At 33.0% G+C, this 27,992-nt stretch overlaps 3 protein-coding genes and 1 pseudogene across 4 annotated transcripts; 2 read left to right on the forward strand and 2 right to left on the reverse strand.

The window, feature by feature from the left end:
- Positions 1–22: 22 nt before the first annotated feature.
- LOC143561712 (nascent polypeptide-associated complex subunit beta-like) lies at positions 23–3,460 on the forward strand. Of its 2 annotated transcripts, none has more exons than XM_077049709.1 (6): positions 23–139; positions 1,786–1,853; positions 1,963–2,111; positions 2,198–2,254; positions 2,331–2,369; positions 3,088–3,460. In XM_077049709.1, exons 2-6 carry the CDS (start codon positions 1,786–1,788, stop codon positions 3,264–3,266), a joined length of 492 nt encoding a protein of 163 aa, XP_076905824.1. In that variant the 5' UTR covers positions 23–139; the 3' UTR covers positions 3,267–3,460. The 2 variants fall into 2 exon arrangements, with proteins under 2 accessions (XP_076905824.1, XP_076905825.1); XM_077049710.1 differs by having other exon boundaries at positions 109–139; positions 1,705–1,853.
- A 1,241-nt stretch (positions 3,461–4,701) lies between these two features.
- On the reverse strand, positions 4,702–5,532 carry LOC143561726 (transcription factor MYB72 pseudogene; annotated as a pseudogene).
- Positions 5,533–6,119: 587 nt separating this feature from the next.
- Positions 6,120–10,653, reverse strand: LOC143561743 (leucine-rich repeat receptor-like tyrosine-protein kinase PXC3). The gene is made up of 2 exons (XM_077049740.1): positions 7,489–10,653; positions 6,120–6,545 (listed from the first exon to the last, which is right to left on the reverse strand). Exons 1-2 carry the CDS (start codon positions 9,878–9,880, stop codon positions 6,217–6,219), a joined length of 2,721 nt encoding a protein of 906 aa, XP_076905855.1. The 5' UTR covers positions 9,881–10,653; the 3' UTR covers positions 6,120–6,216.
- A 6,210-nt stretch (positions 10,654–16,863) lies between these two features.
- Positions 16,864–27,698, forward strand: LOC143561744 (villin-3-like). The gene is made up of 23 exons (XM_077049741.1): positions 16,864–17,041; positions 17,107–17,460; positions 17,889–17,988; positions 18,082–18,153; positions 18,234–18,470; positions 18,546–18,723; positions 19,031–19,163; positions 19,848–20,007; positions 20,082–20,247; positions 21,687–21,790; positions 21,870–22,028; positions 22,109–22,177; positions 22,654–22,722; positions 22,814–22,951; positions 23,395–23,523; positions 23,626–23,773; positions 24,512–24,522; positions 24,613–24,753; positions 25,321–25,446; positions 25,560–25,619; positions 25,929–26,043; positions 26,393–26,598; positions 27,523–27,698. The coding sequence occupies exons 2-23, from the start codon at positions 17,408–17,410 to the stop codon at positions 27,634–27,636; spliced, it is 2,688 nt and encodes an 895-aa protein (XP_076905856.1). The 5' UTR covers positions 16,864–17,041; positions 17,107–17,407; the 3' UTR covers positions 27,637–27,698.
- Positions 27,699–27,992: the final 294 nt, after the last annotated feature.

Here is a 27,992-nt window from a genome sequence, read left to right on the forward strand (position 1 = left end):
AATCTAATTTGAGAATTATCCCAAAGTTGTTGTTATAATAATCTAGGGTTTTATATTTTATCCAGTAGTAAGTAATATTATTATTATTATTATTATCTTCCGGCCATCGTTCATTTCTATTTCTCCGGTTGACGGCAAGGTATATATCATCCACTTCATCCTTACGATTATACGTTTTCCGATATCATTTATCTATAATCTGTTTACCGATTACCGTTTCAGTATAATATAGATTCTGTATCGTAATTTAACCTAATAACATAACAGTGACGTAATATTAGAAGTTGATTTCATGTTCGTTCATCTACTACTGCTAATAATCAGTTTGAGCAGGTTTTTGCTTTAATTTTCGACACGTGTTCACGATTTAAACGTGGTTGATTATTATATTAAGAGCTTTGTTGATTTAGATACGCTTAGTGTGGCTTGAGTCTGGTCAAACTTAGGGTTTTGACTTTCTAGGAGGCTGATTTGTAGAAATGAATGAAAAGCTGGAGAGATTGTGAATGGTTTGTTTGATGATGATAAAGGCTGATTACGATTTCATTACGCGATTGATTGATTGATTGATTTTGTTACGTAGTTGAATCTAATAACAGTGACTTTATATTAGAATATCATTTGATGTTCGTTCGTATACTATTGCTAATCAGTTTGAACAGTAATTTTACACGTGCTCACGATTTAAATGTGGTTGATTGTGGTTTGTGTTTGTGTAAAACCTTAAGATAAGGTTACGGTTCAGTTTGTATTGTGTTTATGAATTTTGTTGATTTAGATACGTTTAGTCGTTTAGTGTGGCTTGAGGCTGTGTTTCATGAACATTCTGATCAAAGTTGGTCAAATTTAGGGGTTTGACCTTTTAGAAGGCTGATTTGTAGAAATGAACTTAAGGATGGAGATATTGTGAATGGTTTGCTTGATGAAAAAGGTTGATATGTGAAATGTATTTGAGTATTTTTGATAATAGTAAGCAGTGTTTGGATCAAATAGAAATGACTTTTAGCGTGAGAAGTGTAAAAATAACTAGTGTAATTATTGTTACTCTATATTTTTTGAACTAGAGTCATTATTGTTACACTATATTATCTTTTGGTTGTATATGAATTGTGAAGCGTATTTGTTTGTACGTTGAACATTGCTTCTTGTACGTGAAGCTCTCTCGTTAGCTAGGGTTTTAGACTCTTGAGTAGGAAGTGGTCGTTTTGTTAGGTGTTCTGTTTGTATCTTTTGTTTGTGTTCTGTATTAATTAAATTAGGGATATTGGACTTTAATAATCTTAAGTTTGACGCTTTGGCTGGTAATAATCTCAACTTAAGAAATTCTCTGTGACAGCCCAACTTGCAAACTATGTTCCTTCATCGATCCTTTTCTTTTTCTAACTCATCGTCCAAGTCACTGGAACTAACAGAGTTAGACCCCAGTTAGAAAAGGATCGATGGAGGAAAAATGTAGGACTGTCACAGGAAAATTCTTAGTTGGGATTATTGCCGGCCAAAGGGTCAAATTTAAGATTATTAAAATCCAATATCCCATTAAATTATATGTGTTTTCTTGGTAAAATGGTCAATTGATCATACATGTATTTGAAGAAGCTTGGTGTCTGCCATGGTGTTTGCACATCACTTCACTTTTATGTTTGTATTAACATTGATTTTATCTATCATAATGGACCCTAATTCTGGATTCACAATGATTTGCAGCATTCACTTTTGTTTATTTTCATTGTCAAAATAATTTTTTCAAATCAACATACTAATGCTATTTTCAAATAAACATGGCAGATGAATGTTGAAAAGCTAATGAAGATGGCTGGTGCTGTTCGCACTGGTGGAAAGGGTAGCGTTAGAAGGTTGTTTATGCTTGTTTTTTTTATAGAATTGTTTATATCTTGTATTAAAGTTTGGAATATACGTATATTGTCGTTATGTAATATATATAACATTTGTTTACATATTTAGAAAGAAGAAGGCGGTGCATAAAACAGCGACAACCGATGACAAGAGGCTGCAAAGCACTTTAAAAAGAATTGGGGTCAATTCAATACCATCAATTGAGGAAGTTAACATATTTAAGGATGATAGTGTTATTCATTTCTTGAACCCTAAAGGTATCGATTCTTACAGCTTTTGAATGTGTTAACGGTGATCAGTATTTTTATTTATCGATTCTAATATATTTTTGAATGTGTTTCAGTTCAAGCCGCTGTTGCTGCCAACACTTGGGTCATTAGTGGCACTCCTCAAACAAAAAGTACGTTTGAGTCTGGCTGTTTTGTAATTCAGTTCAAGTCAATATCTAATCTGACTCTTTTTTTTTTATGGTTCAGAATTGGAAGATTTTTTCCCTGGCATTTGGAATCAGTTGGGTATGTGTAAAACTTATTTATTTTTTTTATTAGTTTTAAATAAAACGCTGTCTGAGGTGCCAGGCACATGAAGGGCTTTGTGGTAGCGTTTCATGCACATCTGTTGGGGTTTTATCGGTACTGTTTGTTCGGTCGAAACCGAACTGAATAAGTGTGTAACTGAACTGAATTAGAATTCAGTTTGGTCTCAGAATAAAAGCGAATAAACCGATTTCAACTGAATTGATTTTTTAGTATTATAATTCACTAGTAATCTATAAAGACAAGTTAATTTGGTATAATTTTTTTATTAACTGACTAGTTTAATTGATTTAATATGAAATATTTTTTATCCAGTACAGCCAATACAAAGTATTGTACAAACTACAAAGACAAATTGTTTTAGATTTCAGATACAAAGTACTGGATGTATTATATGTGACATTTTTTTAAAGGAAATATTTTGGATTTCAGATATTCGTTAATACGGGCTATTTGGTCATAACCAAATTTTGAATTTGCATATCCGAAAACCGAATTGGTTATTCGCTTTTAGTTTCAAACCAAACCGATTCAAATTGAGTTCGGTTTTTCGGTCTCAAACAGAGTAACATCTGAGCAATACCTCACCTTTCAGACCTAAATGCCTTTTTAAAACCAAGACTCTTTTATAATTTATGTGTTCTGTTTTAAATATGAATATTAAATTTATGATTTATGGTTTAATGATGTCGTACAGGTCAGGACGAGTTGAAGAAGTTAGCTGAGCAGTACCAGAAGGAGGTACCAGGTGCGGGTGAAGCAGCCGCTGCTGCAATGGCAACAATCAAAGAAGACGATGATGAAGTCCCTGAACTTGTGCCCGGTGAAACTTTTGAAGAGGCTGCTGCTGAGGCCGAGGAAGGACAGAAATCCTAGGACTTTTCGCATGTACTAGGTTATTTATGATTTTTTTAACTTAGAATCTATAGATTCACCATGCGATTATCAGGTTGCTGTTGAAATCTTTGTTTTGGCGGGTCTGAAAATTTGATATTTTTGCACCAACAGTAGAAAAAGTGCTATTTGGGGTAAATCTTCAATGCTTAAAAATAGTGTTTTTTGTTTTGATGTGTTGGAATGGTGATCTAATGGCGCTATGGTTGTTTGATCAAGTCTCGTATTAAGCACCTTATATGGAGAGCACTATCGTTTAAAAAGTATTCGCGCCAATACTCGAATCCATTAAATCTAGCTTTAATACCGGCTTGTAACATCCGTATTTTGTTAACTTACACATTACATGAAAATGTAATTCCAGCTTATAAACGCGTGAAAGTACTTTACAATAGCTATGCCTAACTACTAATAATCACCACAATGGATGATTTAACCCGATAATACCAAGGTTGTTTATAAAGCATGCATCCTCGTACTACTCCCCCACCCCCTCCCTTTATAAACTCATCGTTCTCGATGAGGTTTGCCACAGCATCCCGAACAACTTAGAAGTGGTTTAATACCATTTGAAACATCAGGGTCCTTGTACTATCAATATTGTTTGTTTTGCCCCGATGGAATGCCCATTCAAGAACTCACAAATTTGTTTTTTGTTGCCTCGGTGGAGACTTCCTAGGATGTCACACATCTTGGTGCTACTCTCACATGTGCATCTATGGAGTTTTCAAATGCTCCATAGCCAATTAAACCCGGAACGAATATTTGAGGTGAGACATTCCTTATGAACCATAAAGGCCTTTGATAGGAACTTGGCAAACCGTGGTTCACCCGAAAAAAGGAAAAAAATTGATGACGATGTAGTAGCTCTGATTACCATGAAAAGTGCTTAAATTTCAATGATGATCGTATTTACAACATATACAATATTTATACAGTTTGAGAACTAGTCATGGCTTACAATGAATGTTATTAACATTTTTTTAACTTCAATTTCATATATTAAATAAAAGGATTCAATTACAATAGAGAGGTGAATAAGCGGAAAATAAGCTACGCCGCCACCCCCTTTTGAATAGCAAGCCCGATCATATTGAAAACAAAGTTATGGTTCTTTAGCGCCGATAAATTACTATGCACGACCTGTTGAACTCTTTTAACAACATTTGACTAAGACTTTAGACCAAGACTTAACTATGACTTTTGACTAGTCAAAATATGACTATGAGCAATTAAACTATGCAAATTATGCAAGAATATACAACTAATATACTTAAACCATGTATACAAGTATTCAAAGAACTCTTAGAATACACTAAGATCTATGTTTAGATATGATAACGCCAACAACTCTAGTTGTGGCGAGTGTTATTATCTTAAGTGTTAAATATCGACCGATGAAACGAAATGAAAGACATTAAAACATGTCCATGTGATTATTTCCATGGTCCATATTCTCATAGTAAAGTTGTTGCCAGAAACATTGAAGCTCATCCACCGTTCCTGGTGAACCGATATCATAATAATCATCTTGAAAGTCAACTTCTTGTTTAGTAGTAGTATCAACATATGAAGTCAAGCAAGACTCAAATGTTGTGTTAACATGATTGGAAGACTGTTGTATCGCCTCAGCATTACTGTCATTGTGCGTGGTTGTTTTGGAAGTCATGTTGTAATGTTTAGTCACGCGTTTGTTGAGATGAGCATGCCAATGGTTTTTTATTTGGTTATCTGTCCTTCCAGGAAGACTAGATGCAATTGTAGACCACCTTTAAGGAAAAAAAAATGTTTATAGTCAGGAACGGACCCACTCTATATGTACCTAGATTAACTGACCCATACTTTTTATATGCTTGTAATGCGAAAAAAAAATGAATATATGACCATGTATGCACACATGCCTATTGCCGAGAACCGAATGAGAATGTATTATAATATCTTCTTCTTCCTTAGAAAAGCTCCCTTTCTTTAAGTTAGGTTTCAGATAATTCATCCATCGAAGCCTACAACTCTTCCCACTTCTCGACAAACCTACAAGCAAAACAATCACAACGTAAGATATGATTGATCCTGAATAAGCCCGAAGTTCTCAAAATAGGGTTTTCGAATATTTACCAATAAATTTTGGCATCCGGGACCAGTTCCAGATGTCGTATTTGTTGATATACGTAATCAACATATGATCTTCTTCATGACTCCATGCACCTTTCTTTAAACAACTAGTGTTCATTTCACCATTTGTAGTCATATTCTTGTGCTTGGTATACAATTATGGTATGATGGTGGTGGTCAATGTGGACACCATTATTTATCAAGAAAAATGTGCCTCCAAAAATTGTGCCATGGTTAATGTGAACACAAGGTTATATTATTATCTTTTGTTTTATATGTAATAGATATTTTCAATTGCTAAGTTGTTTTTGTCTCCCTATAAAACTATCTAAGGAAATTTATACATTTGTATTTGCCATGCTGAAAAAGGACATGTGAGATCATCCTAGTGATGTCATATTGCTTTGCTAAACACTCATTATTGGTTTACTGTAATATACTCATAACAACCATCTACACATGCACTTACATGACATGAATCACAAATGGTCTTCTAGTTCAAACCGAAAACCCACTGGTGAAACCCGGACGCCCTCAGGATCAAACCAAAAATTACAAAGATCCCGGTCTTTCTTTGTTGAGCCATCCATACCCTTCCCTAAGTGTTTGTAAACACATTCCCATTTACTTTGAATTTTAAAAATCACAATTTAAAAAACCAATTTTACATAAATCTCCATAAGTAGAGATACAAAAACTTAATCCATAATACAATTAAGGGCTTTGTATACATCCCATTCTTTAAAGTCCATACAACATACACAAAACCACCTTAACTTCCAACTAACTTAAATAATAATAATAATAATAACAAAAAAAATTATTTATTTTCTATAATTTCTTGAAGCATTTCCACCACCTTTTTCATTTTTGGTCTCTTGGCTGGTGTAGAGTCTGTGCATATTAGAGCGACTGTCAAAGCCAAAAGCATTTCTTTTCGCCATTGAAACGACACGGTACTCAGTTTTGCATCAAGTATTTGCTCTGGCGTTTCACCTCTTGTGGCTGCACCTTGAACCCACTTCACCAAATCCACACCTTCCCCGAACTCTTCGTCTACTGGGGCCCGTGTCGTGAGGATTTCAAGTAACACGACTCCAAAACTGTACACGTTTCCTGGAGCCGTTACTTGCATTGTGTATGCATACTCTGGTTAAAGGTGGACAGTGGACACTTTTAGCACAAGATTCTTGAAAAGATAGAAGATTAATTTGTTATTTATATTTGATGAGTTGATTCGGGTTTTTTATATCTTTGATGGGTCGAAAAAAATTAGCGTGTGAGGAAATGTAAATGGTTGATAGGGTCAAACGGGTAGAAAGTTGACCAAAGGGTATCTTGATAAACCTTATTATTATTGATATACTATTAGTACTTTAATCTTTGACACAATAATAACTATTTATAAGAAAAATGATAAGATTTCTAGGATAAGCAGTGTTACGGGCCATTTCTAGCCCGCTACCTGTTATTTTAATCTTTGAGTTAAATAAAAATTAGCTTGCAGGGAAATGCCAAGGCGTTGTAATGGTCAAACGGGTTCAGAGTTGACCAAAGTGTATCTGTAATGCATAAAATTGCCTATATTAATTTTATTAAAAAGAAAATTTATTATTATTAATATAATATAAATATTTTGATCATACTCGACACATTACTTATTTATAAAATATTTAAGAAAAAAATATTTATATTGGACAAACACTATTGCGGGTCAACCCTGTCCGTATCAACATTTTCCAAAAACAACCCGTTTTGACCTGAGTAGAATCAATTTTGTCAAACACGTAGAAAGTTGCCCATAACGTACTTTCTACGTGCATGACCACATAAGTTCATAAACTTAGATTATTATTATTATTGCGATCATATTGGTTTTGAATCACCATTAATCACTTATAGAACAAATCAAAAGAATCGACAAAAAGAGCTTACGGGTCAACCCAACTTGACCTGACCCGTTTCGACCTAAACTAAAATTTTTTCAACCCAACTCATTTTAACCCATTACCCAACCCGCCCAACCCGACCCTCCCATCTTGCCACCTCAACACGAAAGTTAAGAAAACAAGAAAGTGGGCCCGATTCATACCTGGAGGAATGTAACCAAACGAGCCAGCAACTGCACTGATACTAGCTGTACCGCGCGAAGGATCCAAAAGCTTTGAGATTTCAACTTCACCAATCAACGGTTTCAAACCCGAATCAAGAAATATATTTCCAGAAGAAATATCAAGATGGATAATAGCCAAACTATGCAAAAACGTCAACCCTTCTGCAACACCAACAGCTATAGAAAGCCTAACGGGCCAATCGGGCTGGTACCCTTGTTCTTTACTAGACTCGTGCAGAAAACGGGCCAACGATCCGTTTGGTAAAAACTGGTACAGTAAAAGTGCCACGTCATCATAAATAGCAAACCCGATTGGTCGAATCAAATTATCATGGCAAAGATGACTAAGTCTTTCGAGTTCTCGAATCATTTTGTTTTGTTGATGAATTATCGTTTTGTCGACCGATTTAAGGCGTTTGACCGATAAAGTCAAACCTGAAGGCATTTCCGCTTTGTAGATGGTACTAAATGTCCCGCTGCTGACTTTATTCGAATCTTTTAACGTTGCTTTGACCACAGCATCAAAGTCAACAGCTTGTTTAAGATTCTCAACAAATACGTTTCCAAGAATTACCAACGGTTGACCATCATTGTTGACTTCTTCATCTTCTTTTTGGGCCATTTTCGCCAGTTTTTCTTGCTTTTCTCTTATCATGAAAAGAACAACAACAATGGTAATGGACGCAAATACTAACAAACCCGACCCGATAACCACCAACACGGTTTTGTAAGAAACCGAGTGATGAAACGACTGAGGCCCGTTTGGATTTCCACATAAGAAACTCAACGGGTACCCGCAAAGACCTTTGTTATTCGAAAAACTTGAATTTGGGCTCCTTTGAAACGGGCCAAATGCCGGTATCGGGCCCGTTAGACGATTATTCGCGAAGTTAACATCGAGCAAACTTAACATACCCATTAGCGCCAAAGGAATGTCACCCGTGAGTTGATTATTTGAAAGATCTAAGCAGACTAACTTATCCAACTTCCCTAAATCCGGAGGCAGTTGTCCGTTAAGATGATTAAAACTCAAATTCAAAGCAATTTCCAAGTTCTTGATTTTACCGACTTCAGGTGGAATCGGACCCGTTAGATAGTTACCACCGAGCTGCAACTCGAGCAGCTTTAAACAATTCCCGATCTCATTTGGGACTGGACCGGTTAACGAATTCTGGCCCAATAACAAGTATTGTAATCTTGATGAGTTGCAAACACTTTTAGGTATACTTTCATTAAACCTATTATTACTCAAATCAATCTTGTTAAGATTCTTGTTACTAAAAACAGAACTTGGAATCTCACCAATAAGATCGTTTCCCGTTACGATAAACCCTTCAAGATTATTCATTTCGCCAAAAACCGGAGGTATAATTCCACTAAATCCATTAGAAGCCAAATTCAAAAGTTTCAAATTAGAACATTGACCAAATTCTTGAACAATCTCACCAGAAAGATTATTGTTATCAACTTCAAAATATGCAAGATTACCAAGATTACCGATTTCTTTAGGAATATTACCGGTCAACTCGTTATCGCCAATTCTTAAACTCGAAAGATCTTTACACTTTCCTACTGAGTCAGGTAATGACCCGTTGAGTCGGTTCAGAGTCAAAATCAAAACCTCTAATTTCCCATTAGCAAACAGGCTTTCAGGGATTGATCCTTCAAGATAGTTGGAATGTAAGTTTAATACTTCAAGCTCTGAAAAAGCCCCTAAATTTTCGGGTATTTTACCGCGCAATTCGTTCTCGTAAGCGCTAAAGACTCTAAGATTGCTCAAATTTCCCACCCAAGTTGGAATCTTTCCATTCAAATTATTAGTGTAAACTTGTAAATCTTGTAACTTTACAAGCCCTTCAAGCTCATTAGGTATTGATCCAGTGAGTAAATTGTTTGAAAGATTTAAAAATTTGAGATTTTTAAGTAATCCAAATTCTATTGGAATTAAACCATCAAACTTGTTGCATGACAAATCAAGAAACTCAAGAGCAAACAAGTTACCTAAAGATTTAGGGATTGGTCCATGGAAGGTGTTAAATGACAAATCTAACCATTTCAATGACTTCAATCTTGAGATTAAAGTGAGATTACCTTCAAGATTTTGATGAGTAATAACAACTTTTTCGACAAACTGGTTCGAGTTGCAAGTAATGTGAGGCCATGAACAGTAATCATTTGAAGTGTTCTTGAGCTTATCTTCATCCCAGTCAGCAATTTTAAGCTCTTTGCCAATGGCTACCAGAGTGACAAGATCATCATCATCATTATCATTATCATTTTTATTATTATTAGCATCACCATTGATGAGTTGAGAATTCATCAATGAAAAAAACCCAACTGTCAAAATCAAGAACACCCACAAATTCTTCATTTTTTTTTTTGAGTTCTTGCAAGCTCCACACACCAAAAAGAAGAGATTAAAATAATAAAAATCCAAACTTTATCCTCTTTTCTTTAATTATAATGCAACCCCACTACTTTTACAGTGAATTTTGATGAAATTATGCTGCAAAACACTGAAAAAGGCACTAAAGATTCACCACCCAACAAGCATTTTTCAAATATGGGGTCAAATAATATTCAAACTCAAGAACAAGAACCCTAGATTGAGGTGATAAATTTGTAAAAATTCAATCTTTTTCCTCTTTTCTTTAATTATAATGCAACCCCACAACTTTTTCAGTGAATTTTTATGGAAATATGCTGCAAAAAACTGAAAAGGGCAAATTTGGGGTCAAATAATATTCAAACTCAAGAACAAGAACCCTAGATTGAGGGGTTAAAAATAGTAAAAATCCAATCTTTATCCTCTTTTCTTTAATTATGATGCAACCCCACTACTTTTTCAGTGAATTTTGATGGAATTATGCTGCAAAACACTGAAAAAGACACTAAAGATTCACCACCCAACAAGCATTTTTCAAGGGCCAAATAATATTCAAAATAAAAAAAACAAAAAAAAAACACTAGATTTAATTTAAAGTAACCAAAAGGGTTTATGATCGAAACCCCAAACCCAAAATTTAAAACCAGAAATGGGTATGAATCAAGGATCAAGTTCAGAACTTTGGATGTTTTGCAAGATTCTTGGTATAATATGAGTGGAGAAATGAATAAAAGGAAGTAGAATTTTGGGTTTAAAGATGGTTTAGAAGATAGTAAGTTACTGCAGATTGGTGGACACAAGGAAAGATATTATAGGCCACAACCATATATGTGCGTCTTGAAGAGTATGTATGTAGGTGTTGAAATGTGTATTCTTTATTATTTTTTCCATTTTTTCAGGGGTTTTTTTTCCTTTGAAAATACGTTTTGAAAGCAATGTTTACGTTAAAGGAACAAATTTTGTTAATCGGTATTCCATACGGGATGATCCAATGATAACATGTCACCGTCAGCTGGTCGAACTTAGTCTTAGACGTACGAAGCCTTTAAAAGCTTTATGAGTTATCTTCAGTTTCAAAGAAAATCCACTTGTCTAAAAGTCTACTGATGGTAAAAATTGAATGCCCTCATGATTGAATCATAGATCACAAAGATCTCGGTTTTCCTTCATTAAGTCACACATGTCCTCCCAAAATGTTGTCTGTGAGGATCGAATATGAGTCGTCATTGAATAACACATGTTTTCTATCATTATACCACATTGAATTAACTTTTTATACAAAAATACTTAAAATAAGCAAAATAAATTAGTCTATTTTTTTCACTTTAAGATTTTTTAGTCGTTTTTATGGCAATTCAAATAATAGGTTGCTAACGGTTTTATACATATTTAGGTGTTTATCGTTGATGACAGTTTTAAGTTGTTATTTTTAATCTGTTTAATAAACAAATTGTACTCAGCTTGAATTGTTTAAGCTTTTTAGCTAATTGGAAACGGGTTTATTCTTTAAATGATTTAAGTTTAAATACACACAAATATTACAAGGTTAGTACGTTAACTCGTTTAATGACCTTTTAATTCATTGATTACAACCTTTGTGTAACGTGCCGGATCGCAACAGAAAGCTGTTGTTACGCTTACTTTTATCAAATATAGCAAGTAGCATTGTGTGTGTATTAAATCAATAAAAAATATTCATAAACAACTTTCATTATGGTAATCAGTTTTAATGGTGAAAAAGCTTATTGAGATTGGTTTCATCATGTATTTATAACCTAAAGTTAGTAGTTTCATATTTTCTTGGAGAAAAATAAAACTCCATTCACTAAATGTAACATGTATTTGACATAAAGTTTTAAAAATATTTCCACTAATCCTTAGACCATCCGTAGTCGCGCATTTCCGGCCGCGTTTTAGTGTATAACGCGGGGGCACACCGCCCCCCGGCGTTTTGGATATTTTTTTTCCGGCGTTTTGTTTAAAACGCGAGAAATGGCACCAATTTCAAAGTTGTAACTGTTGGAAGGGTTTATGGAGGAGGAGGAGTTGGTGGTGGTGTAGCCGTTGACAGTGGCCGGAGATGGTTTGACGGTAGCCGGAGATGATTTGACAGTGGTGGTGGTGACCGGTAAGGGTGTTGATGGGTGGTGGTGATGTTATGGTTGGATGTTGACGGCGACTTTTCCGGCGATGGATTGATTTTCCGGCGATGGATGGAAGGGATGGATGTTGGATGGTAGGGATGGATTGTTTTTTTGGTTTATTTAAAGTCATATTTATTTAATAAATATTATTATTATTTGATTATTTTAATAAAAAACAAAAAAAAAAATAATAGTGATTGGACGCCACGTGGCACATAACGTCTGGGGGTGGAGAGTTATGACTACACCATATTTTTGTAAAAAACCATAAATCTGACTAGGCGTCACATGATGCATAATGCCTGGGAGTTAAGAGTTATGACTACACATTGTCTTAACACATGATTTAAAATAACCAAAGGTTACAATTTTATAATTTAATATTATATAATTTTATGTAGTTATTTTAATTCAAGAATCGCCCGCCCAAAAAAAGAGATGTGGTACCAAGTAGTGATGGTATGGTGCCAAAATCGCAATCTATATCTTATCATTTATGGTTTTTTTTTAATAAGAAAAATAACCTATAATTCTAAGTATCAATATAAATCTATATTTAATTCATGTGATGTGTAACACATGCATATTTTATTTAATAGTAATTTTTTCCACCACAAAATCTATCAAATCTTACATTTACAACGATTTAAACTCATTACCTTATTTTTATGAGAAGAACATTATATCACTAGACCAATAGCATATATATATATATTTTGATAAACATAGGTTTTTAAAAACAATCTATTGCTTTGATACAAAACTACTGTATTAGTTACATAAATGTAATAAACAAGTTTAAAATGAACTAAAACATAAACTGGATATCATCTGCAAATTATTTCGAGATGAATTTGTCATGATATAAAACTTTTTGTATAAATTTACATGGCTTTATCATTCATTAATTTGTATGCCTTGCAGCCTTTACCTCAATATAGCCTAGTCATCAAAATAAAAAAAGTAAAAGTTTAAACGTTAATTGTGGCGGGAATCAAGGTTTTTGCTTGAATGTGGTATTGTTTTTCTTAACTTGCAACATACTCATTTTGTTCTAATAAACATATATTATTTGACTATTTGTGTGTGTATGTGAATTTATTGGCCGTCTACTTTTTTTTTAATCAATCTTATTTTTCATGTATCTATTTTATATACTTTGCTTCAAAAAAAGTGAACATATTTATAAATTATAATAATACACCAGGGCCGTCTCCAATAATCGTTAAATTATTTTGGGATGAAGGCGAAAAAATTGTGTTTAAACATTAAAAACATTGTTTTTTTCCCAAAAATATATATAATTTTAATAAAAAATCGGGTTTATCAGGATGTCGGACCAGGGTCGGTAGACCACACAGCCCTGCCTCATAGCCGGCCTTGTGATACACATATATAAAAATACATGAAACTTATTCGCGTAACGTTATTGTGATTACTTATAAGATTATTTTTCTTTATAAAATGTCTTTATATGTGTTAATACATAAGACTTAACATTAAATCATTATAGAGCATGTATGGCCTTAACGAAACAAAAACCTTTTCTATCTCAAGTTATATTTTACTTCAAATATTATAGTGGATTAGTTTTATTTAAACAGTATTATTATTTATTTTTTTTCATGATATTTGAATTGTGATCTTAAAATTAAATGGTTTAGAAGCAAATGGTAGTGGAAAAGAGGGCATGGGCATGTGCATGAGTAATGGCATGATGGGATCCACACAAATGAAATGAACAAGAAAGGAAATTGGGGTTTGATGGAATATAGATTGGGCACTTCCTTTATTAGACATGTATCATGACATTTGTATCATGCATTGTCTCTACCATTTGGGCCACCACTATTTCATCTCTCTCTTTTGATTTATATACCATTAAAAGTAATATATACATCATGATATTTATTTGATGGTGTTATATTATAAGGTTGCTTATGTTGTGCTTTAGTGATATAGTATGAATCATTGGTTGATGTAGAAAATATATGTAATGTGACGTAAAGTGAAAGTTAAAATGATAATGAGAATAGTGTTCTGAGAAAAAGATGTTAAAATTCGGGTATATTATCATGCTCGCTCCTGTAAATAAAATTTAAAATTTGATATGTACGAAAAAAATCTTGAAAATTGAAAGTACCGACGTAGACTTGAAATTAAACGACTAACTGAACGTCAGAACGTGTGACTTTATAACATCCATGATTCGCTCATTTAAAAAATAATGAAATTAATCAAAAAAACTAAAATGGCATAAATGCAGGAGGTTGTGACAAATGCCATAGACGTCCCAAAGTATACATACAATTTATTTTCATATGTGTATAAAATGCATTACATGTGTAATTGTAAGTGTTTGCATTCGTATAATTTTCCTTTAGTCCTTCGATTCTTAAAGATTATCTTTCTCCTGTAACATTGACTTGTCATTCATTTTATCAACACTTAAAGAAAGGGAGATTTGCATACTGATGAATGGGGCAAGCCCCTACATAAATTTGTTCGTCAATGTTTATAGTTCAATGAACGTGACAAGTTTCTTACAACATGTTCAGCCTATCGATGCGACAAAGCCCTAACAGGTCAGGGACATCTCAATACACCGTTAACAACCAAACAACACACCTTAATGAGGCAAACTAGACCTATAATGTACAACTTAGTGCTCTTCTAAGTTCAATCTCGATTTGTGTGTTATTCCTTTCAAAGGAAATTTTGGGATATGGTTAATGATGATGACAAAAGGAAAAAGAGATGGCAATGACGTTCGGTTTGGTAGATTTGAGTATTCCACACTAGCACACTACCTCAATGAACAAAAACGACAAGGTAGGAGGCGCGACAGCAAAGGGAATGATAAAACAACCATGATGGTTGCTTCATGTGAACAGTAAATTACCAGAGTTGTGCCTTTTTTGCTAAAGAAGATGAACGAAAACATGTGGTCCATGTGGACATGGCTAGTGGCTTATTCATTCAGTTTACGTGTGTTTCTTTTCAAATATATATTGACAACACAAAGAAAACAATAGACACCACATGATATATATAAGTTCGTTACATTCTCCATATTGGATAAGTTCACTAGCATGATTTAGTAAAAATGACCACTTTTAGTATAGCAATATACTTGTCTAATATGGATGTATCTCACTTTGTTTTTCACAGTCCATAGATCAACTAAATAAAATGATAACACAATATCAAATGGAAATTTAGTTTATTTTATATAACTAAAAACAAATTGCTAATTTTTACAGAAATTGTTTGGCTTAGTTGTTCTTGACATATTTCTGGGCTAAACTGGTAATCCATCGTTCTGAAAAAAAAATATATTTAACCGGCCAAGTTGGTTTGGTTGGCCGGACCGGCAAAACCTACCAAAACAGTTCAATTAATAGTAGAGGAAAAATGAAGATTTAAGTTAAAAAGTAAAAAACCACCTAGTCTCATGTTCGAATGCTATTTCAACCGGGTTTCATGTTTTTCTTAAAACAGGAACTATTTGTATTCACAGACATATGAGATCGCTTTTATTATTGGTATGGCTATAAACGAATCGTACGAACACGAAAAAGACCTTGCTCATGTTCATTCGTTAAGGAAATAATTTATTCACGAACGGTTCATGAACACTTACCGAACGAGATTTTATGTTTGTGTTTGTTTATTAAGGAAATGAATGTGTTCACGAACACAAAATAAATCGGCAAAACCTAGAAATTGAGACCGATATATTCATCATCGTGAATAATGAAAGCAAGTACACAAATCGAACGGACATGAACAAGGGTATGTTAGTGAACGTTCATTTAACTTTAACCAAACACGAATATTTAATCGAACAAATATTTAAGTTTTTGTTCGTTTATTTAGAAAATTAACACTTGCCTTTTTTATGTTTGTTTAACATAATTGAACAAAGATAAACAAACATAAATGAACAAATGTAAATGAACACAAATTAACAAATACAAAACTTTTAAGTAGATAACTTATCCAAAAAAATATTTTATTATTTTCAGTTAACACATAAACGAACATAAACGAACAAATGTTCACGAACATAACGATAACGAAACATGTGTTCATGTTCGTTTATTAGCTTCAAACCATAGGAAACGAGCCCCTGATAATCTGGAGATCAAGATTGAAGGAAACAATAACCGATCAACATCTGGCAATCAATCGAACAAATTAACTAATGGAATGGCAATTCGATACGAAATCGTTGCTGGGCCATTCAAAGTTTTCCATCAATTTCAACATTTTTCTGAACCATCATTCTTAAATTCATTCCCATCAAGACCCAAAATACCCTTTTCAGATTTGGGATTATTATTATTATGGAGCTAACGATCAAACAGTAGGTATGCCATTCATTCATTCATTCTACAACAATTTAATATTAATATTGTTGTTGTTGTTTTGATTTTATTATGAGACAGCTTTAATGCTATTTCTTAATATTAATTATGAGACCAGATAGGTGTGATTTAGGGGTGGGTGTTTTGGATGTGTGATTGATTGATTAATTAATTTGATTTCATTGTGAGTTATGATTAATGCCTAAAATACCCTTAAAAGGTTGTGAATGACAAACATAGACTTGCATAAGTTAGGCGATTTTTGTTTACATGGTGTTTCGTTTTTTGAATTGTTGAGGGTATTTTCGTCATTTAGTATGATTTTGGTCCGGTTTGATATAAATGAAAGTTGATAAATTGCATTGTGAGTTATGATTAATGCCTAAAATACCCTTAAAATGTTTGAAATGACAACAGAGTTTTATAGACTGTGTGTTTTTGTTTACACGGTGTTTCGTTTTTCTAATTGTTAAGGTATTTTCGTCATTTAGTATGACGTTGGCCGGATTTGGTTTAAATGATAGCTTATGCGTACCCATAATTAGGGGCAGGGGCGGTAATTCATGACATGACCCGTAAGGTAAAAAAAACTTAGTTTTTGGTCGGCAAACACAACTCATTTTACAAAACAAGTTAAACCAAACACGTCCGGTTTTACAAAACAGGTTAACCTAAACACACCCGTTGTACAAAATAGGTTAACTCAAGCACGACACGTTTAATAAATGAGTTAACAAGAACATGACCCGTTTAAGGGTTTTTTAAATAGTTTACCATTAACTTCTTTAAAATAAGTTGTAACATCTTCTTTAAACACACAACTCCAAACACCCTCTTTAATTAACGTTTAGGCTGCAAACAAAACCGAAAATTTAAGTTGTATTTAATTATGTTCACAAGTTTTAATGATGTTTGTTCTAAGTTCTAACCTATGCTTGCCTTTATAAACTCTGTAGTGTGAACATTTTGATGTATTGTTATAACTTGAAGACATAATCATGGCTACTGCAAAAGCTCTTGAACCCGCGTTCCAGGGAGTTGGTTCCAGACCGTATCCTTTACTTTAAAGAATGTTCTTTCAATTCATCATTATATGCACACACACACACATGTATACATATACATGTACATGTATATAGGTGCACATTTACGAACACGGATTCTGCTATCCTGCAATGTCTAAATTTTTGCCACATACTTGCACCGTTAAAAATTAGATGACTAGTTATATGACACAATTACACAATATGTTACTTACACCTTTTAAAAGAATATCATTTTTTATATAAAAAATATATAGCAATATTATATACTTATATCAAAGAGACTAAAATGCTCGATTTGTGGTATAAGTTTAAAAAAAAAAGTCAGCACAAGGACAATTTTACCTTTTTACCCTTCCCGCCCGTTATTAATGTCATTGCGTTAATATTATATATCATTGCATTTGGTATTGGATTTGTTCTTAACACTTTATAGAGGGCTTGAAATATGGAGAGTTGAGAATTTTAAACCTGTGCCTTTGCCAAAAGCTGATTATGGTAGATTCTACTCAGGCGATTCATACGTTGTCTTGCAGGTGGTTTAACACTATTCTTTCGTGTTGTATAATAAATATTATGTTAATGAAATAATCATGTAATTTTATCGTCAACGGTTCTTGTATATGCAGACTTCTGGTAGGGCCAATGCAGGTGCGTACACGTATGACATACATTTCTGGTTGGGAAAAGATACTAGCCAGGTAAATTATTTCAAGAATAAACTTAAAGCGTTAATTTTTTTATGATTACTTTTTATATATTAATTCATGATACAAATCAGGATGAAGCTGGAGTAGCAGCAATAAAGACAGTGGAACTTGATGCAATTCTTGGTGGACGCGCGGTCCAACACAGAGAACTTCAAAATCACGAATCCGATAAATTTATATCGTATTTCAAACCATGTATTATACCACTTGAAGGCGGTGTTGCATCCGGTTTTAAGAAACCCGAAGAAGAAGAATTTGTAACCAGATTATACACGTGCAAAGGAAAACGAGTTGTTCATTTAAAACAGGTCCAAATAGCATCCAAAAATGTTTTAATATAGTTTTTAAGAATTAAAAATATAAACTTTTTTGTGTTTTGTTAGGTACCCTTTTCGCGATCGGTGTTGAATCATGATGATGTGTTTATTTTGGACAGTAAAGATAAAATATTTCAATTTAATGGAGCAAATTCAAATATTCAAGAAAGAGCTAAAGCTTTGGAGGTTGTTCAGTTTTTGAAGGATACATACCATGGAGGAGTATGCCAAGTTGCAATTGTTGGTAAGATGAAACTGAAAAAACCGATCCAACCGACAAAACCGAAAAACTGAACCCAAACAAAAACCGACGGTTTGGTTTTATGTTTTTTGTAAGTTTTGCAAATAATTAAAAGCGAAAGAAACGAACAGAAGTTATGGATTTTTATTTTAATTTTGAATGTTAAGTACTTTATAGATATTTATTTAATAGTGTAACCCATATATTTTAGTCCGGATTTATAATAATCCTTTAGTTATTAATTAACTAAAAGATTGAGGCCCAGATTCATTATTTTGAGTTAAATGTTCTGTTTAATTAATCTTTTTAGATGATGGAAAACTACAAGCCGAAGGGGATTCGGGTGAATTTTGGGTTATATTTGGCGGGTTTGCTCCTATTGGCAAAAAGGTTATGAGTGATGATGATGTCGTTCCCGATAGGACACCTGGCAAACTTTATAGGTAAGAAAATTTTTCAGTTCAAGATTTTTGACCAGCTATGGCATGAATTGAACCTAACATTAAAGTCGCAAGTTCGGGTGGAACCTTTGAACCCATTTAGTTAAATGGGTCGCGTTCGTGTCAAATTAGTCGGTGTTTTATGTCAATATTTAAAAGTTAAAATAGAAATTGACATAAGATTTTATAATTAAAATGTAACTCCTTTATATATATTTGTATTTTTTTATGTAAAATTGTAACTGTAAAGTATCAATCTACAACAACAAAAGTAAAATAAAATAAAACTGGTCAACCGGGTCGTGTTCGTGTCAACATGGCAGGTTCGCGGTTTGACCCATTTATTTCTATTTTGTTATTTTAAATGTGTTTTATGTTAGAAGTTAAATTGGTGGATATTTTATGCCAGTATTTTAAAATAGAAATGACTATTTATAATTAAAATGTAACTACTTTATAAGTTTATATACATTTGTACCTTCTGTTTGTAAAATTGCAACTTTAAAGTTAATTTACGACAAAAAATATATTCAGGTCAAACTGGTCGTGTTCGTGTCAAACCATGAATATTAATGTCGTGTTCGGATTTGTATCGGGTTGGATTTGCCAACCTGCGAGCACGACCCATTTAACACCTCTATAGGAGCTGTCATAACAATATTTAAAATCGTAACAACCCGTTTGCAGCATTGCTGGAGAGCAAGTTACAGATCAAATTGAAGAATATTCAAAATCAACATTTGAAAAAGACAAATGCTATCTAATGGATTGTGGTGATGAGGTGTTCGTTTGGGTTGGTCGATCAACACAAGTAGACGATAGAAAAGCCGCCACGAAGGCTGCTGAGGTGGAAAAAAATATTTTTTTATAACATTTTTGTTTATTTATAAGCTACATATGTTCACAATTAATCGTTTACAGGAGTTTCTCTCGAGTAATAATCGGCCAAAAGCTACACTTGTAACCCGACTAATTCAAGGTTACGAGACACATACATTTAAATCAAACTTCGACTCTTGGCAGTCAACGACCGCACCTTCTGCTGAAAATAGAGGAAAAGTGGCTGAAAATAGAGGAAAAGTTTCAGGTAATAATAAAATAGAAGTGACAATTTCGGTTTGTCTGCTTATGAATGGGTTGATTCGATCTGCGTAGTATCTTAAACGGGTTGAACCGGTTAACATGTCAAATAAGCTAATATATGTCCAAATTACTAATGCGTACAACCTCCTAAATTGTTTTATTTCCGTGATATGTTGTTTTTTGTTATATAGTTAATGTCTAATTGTAAAAAATGCAATATAGTGTTTACTGTTTATCATGTATGCAAAGCAGGGCCGTCCCCCATAATACAAAAAAAACTTGGGGCCCGGGACATGAAAAATAAAAGGCCTTAAAATGCAAAGTCAAAAACTCTTATATATTTTAGACAAATGTGATAATAATAATAATAATAATAATAATAATAATAATAATAATAATAATAATAATTAAAAAAAATAATTTTAGTAAAATGATCTAACTAAAACACTTAAAATGATCCGGTGCTCCCCAAGCATTTTTTAAATGATCCATGATCTCTAAAACATCGTTCTAAATAATAATAATCATCAATCTGTTAAGTCTTTCTTGAAACATTATTGATCGCCCGCTACCCTAAAAACATATGTATATTCACATTTTTCTCTAGTTGGGCTTACTTAACTCTTCTTCTATTTTACTATTTTTACATTTTTTACTAAAGAATAAATATTTTGCTTTAAGGGGATAATATCTTAAATAAAATAAATTAACATAAAAAGTCTAATGAATTAACTAATGGTATACTAATTAATAGAATTAATTTAATCAATTAATAGAATTAATTAATCAATAGTAAAAACACAGATACCTAAAAACTCACACACTAAAAGCACATGGGGAAGCGGCGTTTGATTGACCAATCCGATTATTATTATTTATTATTAATGTTAATTTTAATTGTAAATTGATGGGAAGTGATGGGCCTGGTCCAAAAAAAACACTCATATATATAACTATATGTCTTTTACCTATGGGCCCTTAGGAGGAGTGGGCCTTGGGCTTGAGCCCTCCCTGCCCTCCTCTTGGGCCGGGCCTGATGCAAAGTACTTTTTTTAAACCATTTAATTCAACACCCTTACACTTTTTTACTAAAGTATGCAATTTGTTGATTTAAATGTGTAAAAAAATTGTTAAGAAATTGGCAATTTTATTACATTAAATTGTTATAAAAAAATTAAGTATGTTGTATATATGGTTAACATGTGAATAGTACATTGCATTTGCTGTAGTTCTCTTTATATTAACACATTTTGTGCTTTAGTAATAAGGGTATGATTGTCATTTTATAAACGTTAACAGAAAATCTAACACCAGTTAGTGGAAACTTTTTGTAGTTACATTTGAAATAAAGGATGATTTCTGTAATTTCCGTAGTTTACCATTTAGTAATAATGGTAAAATTGTCATTTCACAAATTGACGTTTTTGTACTTGTATATTGTAGCTTTACTAAAGCAACAAGGTGGCGGGCCAAAAGGAAAAGAGAAAAACACTCCTGTTGTAGAGGAAGTCGTTCCGCCTTTGCTTGAATCAAATGGAAAACTTGAAGTTATAATCACTAACTAATTTCTATATATATTATTTTTTATATATATATTATTTACATTTTTAAACATTTTCGGTTTAGGTATGGTCTATCGACGGGGGCGCTAAAAATCCTGTAGCCTATGAGGACATTGGTAAATTCTACAGCGGAGATTGTTACATTGTTCTTTATAGTTACCATTCTAAAGAGAAAAAAGAAGATTTTTATCTATGTTACTGGATCGGAAAAGACAGTACTGAGGTAAATTTAAATTTTGTATTTTTGTTATATGAAGTAGAAAGATTAAATGATTGTATTTTATTTTTGTTTTGTTTTAACAGGAGGACCAAAATACTGCTGCTAAGCTGACTGCTTCAATGTTTAACTCATTGAAGGCTAGACCGGTTCAGGTACTAAAAATATAATTCGTTATCGTGAATAATCGTTGTGTCAAATATTATTGCATGAGTTATTTTGTTTGGTTATTTAATTAATAATATCGTTTTTTTTATTACAACGATTTTAGAGGTTTAATGTATCTAAAATAAAGTTCGCTGAACTTTGACCCGTTTTGACATTTTTATTTTAAGCTGATTTTTTGTTTGACCTATTTGACTTTGACCCGTTGAAGACAAGATGGGCCTAATTCACACTTTAATAACTAAACGGATCAAAATTGCTGGCTCGAACGAAACGATGTTTTTACGTATTAAAATTACACTTCGGCTGAATTTCGACTCGTTTGACATTTTTTTAAGCTTAGTTTTTATTTGACCTGTTTGACTCGTTAAAGTCAAAGTAGACCTAACTCATGCATTAATAACTAAACGAGTAAAAACTGCTGGCTCCAACCAAATGGTTATTAACATATGATACTATTTTATAGGGACGTATCTATCAAGACAAAGAACCACCACAATTTATTGCTATTTTTCAACCTATGGTGGTATTCAAGGTATGTAAAGTCACATTTATATAACTATAAATCAAAAACATTATCTTTTGTTATGAAGTTCTAAGTGATGCAATGGTTTTTCTGTAATTAGGGTGGATTAAGCTCCGGTTATAAAAGCTACATTGCAGAAAAAGGAATAGATGATGAAACCTACTGTCCAAATAGTGCTTCGGTTATTCAAATATTAGGAACTGCAGTGCATAATAATAAAACTATGCAATTAGATCCGGTAAATATAACTCTTAATTTGTTTTCTGGAATCATTTTAGTATGATTTTTTCTCAAAAGATGGGAATTTATTAAACTTATTCACAATTACCCCCCCCCCCCCCCCCACACACACATATATACATATAGGTGTTCAAAAACCGTTTAAACCACTCTAATTGAGCTAAACCGGCCGCCAAAACCATGCCGACTGAAATTTTTAAAAAATGAAAAAAAAAACAATCTTTTAATTATAAATTATAATAAAAATAGTACAAATTTACATGTATAGGAATCAAAATATAACAAGTATAACTGTTTTTTATTATAACATGTATACAATATTATTTAATCAGTTGTGCTATTATGTTTTTCTTTTTCACTTTTTTTTTGTGAACCTACCATTTTATAAACTTTTGATCGAATGTTACGATTTTGTGCTAAAATATAATTTATGTATTTTAGGTGGCATCATCGTTGAATTCACACGAATGCTTCGTTATACAATCCGGGTCCCACTTATACATCTGGCAAGGAAACCAAAGTGCTTACGAACAACACCACTGGGCTGCTAAAATTGCCGAGTTTTTGAAAGTATGCATTTTTTATAATCTTATTTAGTTTTTGATTATAAGCATTGATACATAACAAGTTTTGGGTTAATTTTTATGTCATATTTTATTTTGTATATTTCAGCCCGGTGTGCATGTTAAATACCAGAAAGAAGGATCCGAAAGTGCAACTTTTTGGCTTGGACTTGGAGGGAAAGATGCTTGCAATGGTACTAAAGTATCACTTGAAACTAATAGAGATCCTCATTTGTTTGGATTTTCGCTTTCTAAAGGTTTGATTTTAAATCTAGTTTTTAATTTTTTTAGGGGTGTGCATGAAACCGAAATAACCGAACTGAGAGTTTGATCTTATGTTTTTGAAAAACAATTTTCAGTTTCGGTCTTGGCTTTTCTATCAACCAAAACCAAACCAAATGAAAAAAAAACAGTTTTAAGTAATTTATATGAAATTAATAGATGGTGGAACCGTGGAACCCAAAAGTTTTTAGCTACAAATGTGTGATAATCAATTAGTTAATTAACAAAAAAAATAGGCCCAAAGTTTCAGGCTAGATTCTTAATTTTGGCTTTTTTCCAGTCCAAAAATTTGGTCCTATCTTGGTTTTGTTATCTACCAAAAATTGAAATAACTGAACCGAAAGGAAAAAACTCATTTTTAAGTAATTTATAAGACATTAATAGATGGTGGAGCCCAAATATCCTAACTTCAAGTGTGTAATAATCAATTAATTATTAATTAACAAAAAAGTCAGGCCCAAAATTTATAATGCTAAAGCCCATTTGTAAAAAATGAAACCGAACCAAACACATTATGAAAACCTAAAACTGTAAAAACCGAAACCGAATGGTTTACAAAAACCCAAAAACCAATTTTTCTGTTTGAGCCCAAAACCGACCCAAACTGGCCCATGCACACGGCACACCCCTATTTTCTTTTGTGGATTTATAATTTTAACTCCTTTAACTAATATTTTTTTTGTTACCTTTTTTGCTGGTTTGTGGATTTTCAGGAAAAATTGAGGTGGGTTTAGAGTTTGCATATTACATTTGGTTTCTTGAATTATTTATTCGTGTGACAAATGTCTGAATCATGATTATTTATTTATTAAAGATTGAAGAAGTTTACAACTTTGATCAAGATGACTTGTTACCAGAGGACATGATGATATTAGATACACGTGCTGAGGTCATTGTTTGGATTGGTCAAGGGGTTGACCCGAAGGAGAAGAAAAATGCTCTTGAGTATGGCCAGGTATCAAATTTTTGATAATGATTTAGGAGTAGGGCTGTTCAAAAAGCTCGTTCGAAGTCAGCTTGTTTTGAAACTAGCCGAGACGAGTAGAGCCAGCTTGGTTTGGTTTGTTAACAAGCTGAGCCCAAGCCAAGGTAAGCTCGGCTCGTTGACTCGTTTATGATTGAAGCCCAAATTTTAATATATTACAAAAAATACAAATTATAATCCGTAAGTGTAAATTTTTGTATTTTATTAATTACGCATTATGTGTATGTTAAGAATATTTTTTTTTCTTTTTACATGTATCAATATGTGTGAAAATATAAATTAAATTTTTTTTGTAAATAAAGGAGCTGGCTTGAGTTTTTTACGGTTTGTTGAGATAAACGAGCCGATATCGAGCCCAACCTTTCTTGGCTTGGCTCGTTTACAACCCTGTTTAGGAGGTTTTATGCCTTAAAAAGTACACTTTGGCCTTTGGGTGAACCGTTATTTTATGTATGGACAGTTCCTCAATATCTTGTTCATTCGCAACAAATCATTACACAATGTTTTTAATCTTAACCTTTGCAAATTTAATTCCAGAAATACATAGAACTTGCTGCATCTCTAGACGGGTTGTCCCCATACGTGCCATTATACAAAGTTAACGAAGGAAATGAACCTTGCTTCTTCACAGTATATTTCTCATGGGAAGCGTCTAAAACATCAGTATGTGCACTTGTTACTTATTAGTACTGCTATCATTCGTCAACCAGTTTTAGTTGCTATTTAGACCGTGATTATTATTTATTTATTTATTATTATTTTTTCAATGCAATTAGATTCCTGGGAACTCATTCCAAAAGAAAGCTGCCATACTGTTTGGAGCAGGAAATGCTGCGGTAAATTTCTGCTCTATATTTTATTAAGATTAATATAGCATAGCATCTTACTGATATATAACATTTTTTATGCTCAAAGATGCAAATAATATCACATTTAAGAATTAAAAAAGTAATAATTTTTTTAATTTTCAAAGTTGTCCTTTTTTTTCTCTCGGCCCAAACCTATTTTATTAATTTATTGCAACTTTCTTAGCATTATTTGTATATTGGGAGATGATAATTTGAAATACATAATATTATTTTTTTGTAATATCTAATCACTAAAATATGCTATTTAGCATTCACTGACTTCTGTTATTGATTTAGGGCAAAGCAAAAGGTACCGGTGGTGGTCAGAGACGGGCTGCAGTTGCTGCATTATCAGGAGTTCTTACTGCCGAAAAAACCAACGCTGATGACCCCCCTCCTCCCGACTCGCCTGGTATTTAAAACAAGCCCATTTGGTAACGGGCCTTCCCGGCTCGACCCACAAAATTTATATCAATAACTAATGCATTAAACATGATTTTAACACTAGTTAGGTAACGGGTTGAGTCTCGTGGGCCTGGCCTGGCACACAAAAACCTTTCGGATAACTTTTGACCCGTTAACTCTTTAGTTAAATTTATTGATTTAACTGTTTAAGTGCCCTTTGGCCCGTGTCCGTTTACAGGCAAACGGGTCAAAATCGTCACCTCCAGATTACGATAGATAAATATTAAATAAAAAATCAAATAAGTAATATACATGTATAATAGATTAAAAGTATGCATATTTATAAAAATACACAGAGAAGCCCGAAGAAGCCCATGAAGAAGCCCCTGAAGAGCCCGTAGAACCGTCTGAGCCGATTCCTGAAGACGACGATTCAGAACCGAAGGTTGCGATTGAGGAGGACGAAAACGGAATTTTGTCAAGTCAATCCACTTTCACCTATGAACAAGTCAGGGTGAAGTCAGAGGACACTGTTCCCGGAATTGACCTCAGGAGGAGAGAGGTTAGTTTTTTTCTTTTTAAATGATAGAAATTATATACTTGATTATGATGGCAAAGCAGGTGGATTAAAATGGGTTCGGATAAAATAAGGTAATTGTTTAGTCAAATCGGGTTGGGTTGACCCGCAACACTTTTAGTCCAAGTTGTTTAGGACTGAGATCAACTTGTCTTACAAAAAAAAGGTTGGCTCTTTATAGGGCTCATTCTTTTTTCCTAGAGTGACATGACTCGTAGGGGTGTAAAGGTAAAAGGGACCGGGCTGAGCTTGGCCCACTTGACTTATGATAGATTCCGAGCTTGAGCTTGGCTCTTTTCAACCTCCAATTCTAAAGCTCGAGTTCGGTTCGTGAGTACTTTTTCAAGCTCGAGTTCGGCTCGTATATAATTTATTAATCATTTATATACATTTATATTTATATATACACATTATAACTTTTATATATAATATAATTTAATATAGATTGTTCATGTTATTTTTGTCATAGATTTATATATAATAATAATTATCGCGTAAATATATAATATTAAGCATTAAATAAAAGCTATATAAATACTAGGCTCATGAGCCTAGTCGAGTTAGATAATTGAAGCACTGTCTCTGACTCGTTTATTAAACCCCTGCTAATTAAACGAGGTTAATTTTTAGAGTCGAGTTCGAGTAGCTCACGAGCGGCTTGACTCGTTTACATCTTTAACAACAGGGAATGTTGGTCGGTGGCAAATATCATTATAAGTTCAGTAATAATCAACTTATTTTAATAAAATAATTTAGGAGGTTTTATGCATTAAAATATACTTTTGGGCGGAGGTCGGGACGTCGACTTATTTTATCCACTTGGCGTATTGATCAGTTAAAGATAAAACCATATTGGCCCATTCTTAATTTTGCGTAATAATGATTTCATTTCGATTTTTTATTTTACAGGCTTATCTTTCTGTTGAAGAATTTGAGTCTGTGCTTGGGATGACAAAAGAAGAGTTCTATAAGTTACCAAAATGGAAGCAAGATTTGACCAAGAAGAAGGTTGACCTTTTCTAGAAGTCAAACTTCTTGATCAAACCAAGTAATAAACATTAAAACATAAACACCAATCATTGATAATTTTGCTGTTTCACTCAATCAATTTGACCATAATAAAGTCTGGATTTTTATGTTTAATTTTTGTTAATTTGCTGTCTTTTGACATTGAGAAGGTAGTGCAAGTTGTATTCTAATTTTTATAATGGATAAAGACTCATTTAATTGTTATAATCTATCTTACTTTGATGTTTTATATATATTTTTAGTTTATGAAGTTACCAAGTTATTGAAAATTTGGCTTCTAAATTCTACTAATAAAACTTGCATACATGAAAATTTGTTATATATGATAATCGATTAATAACCGTTTAATC

Source organism: Bidens hawaiensis, unplaced genomic scaffold (genome assembly GCF_021521415.1).
Source record: "Bidens hawaiensis isolate Kalapana, Puna unplaced genomic scaffold, B.hawaiensis_p1.1 tig00020784_1, whole genome shotgun sequence".
In the NCBI taxonomy this organism is placed as follows: domain Eukaryota; kingdom Viridiplantae; phylum Streptophyta; class Magnoliopsida; order Asterales; family Asteraceae; genus Bidens; species Bidens hawaiensis.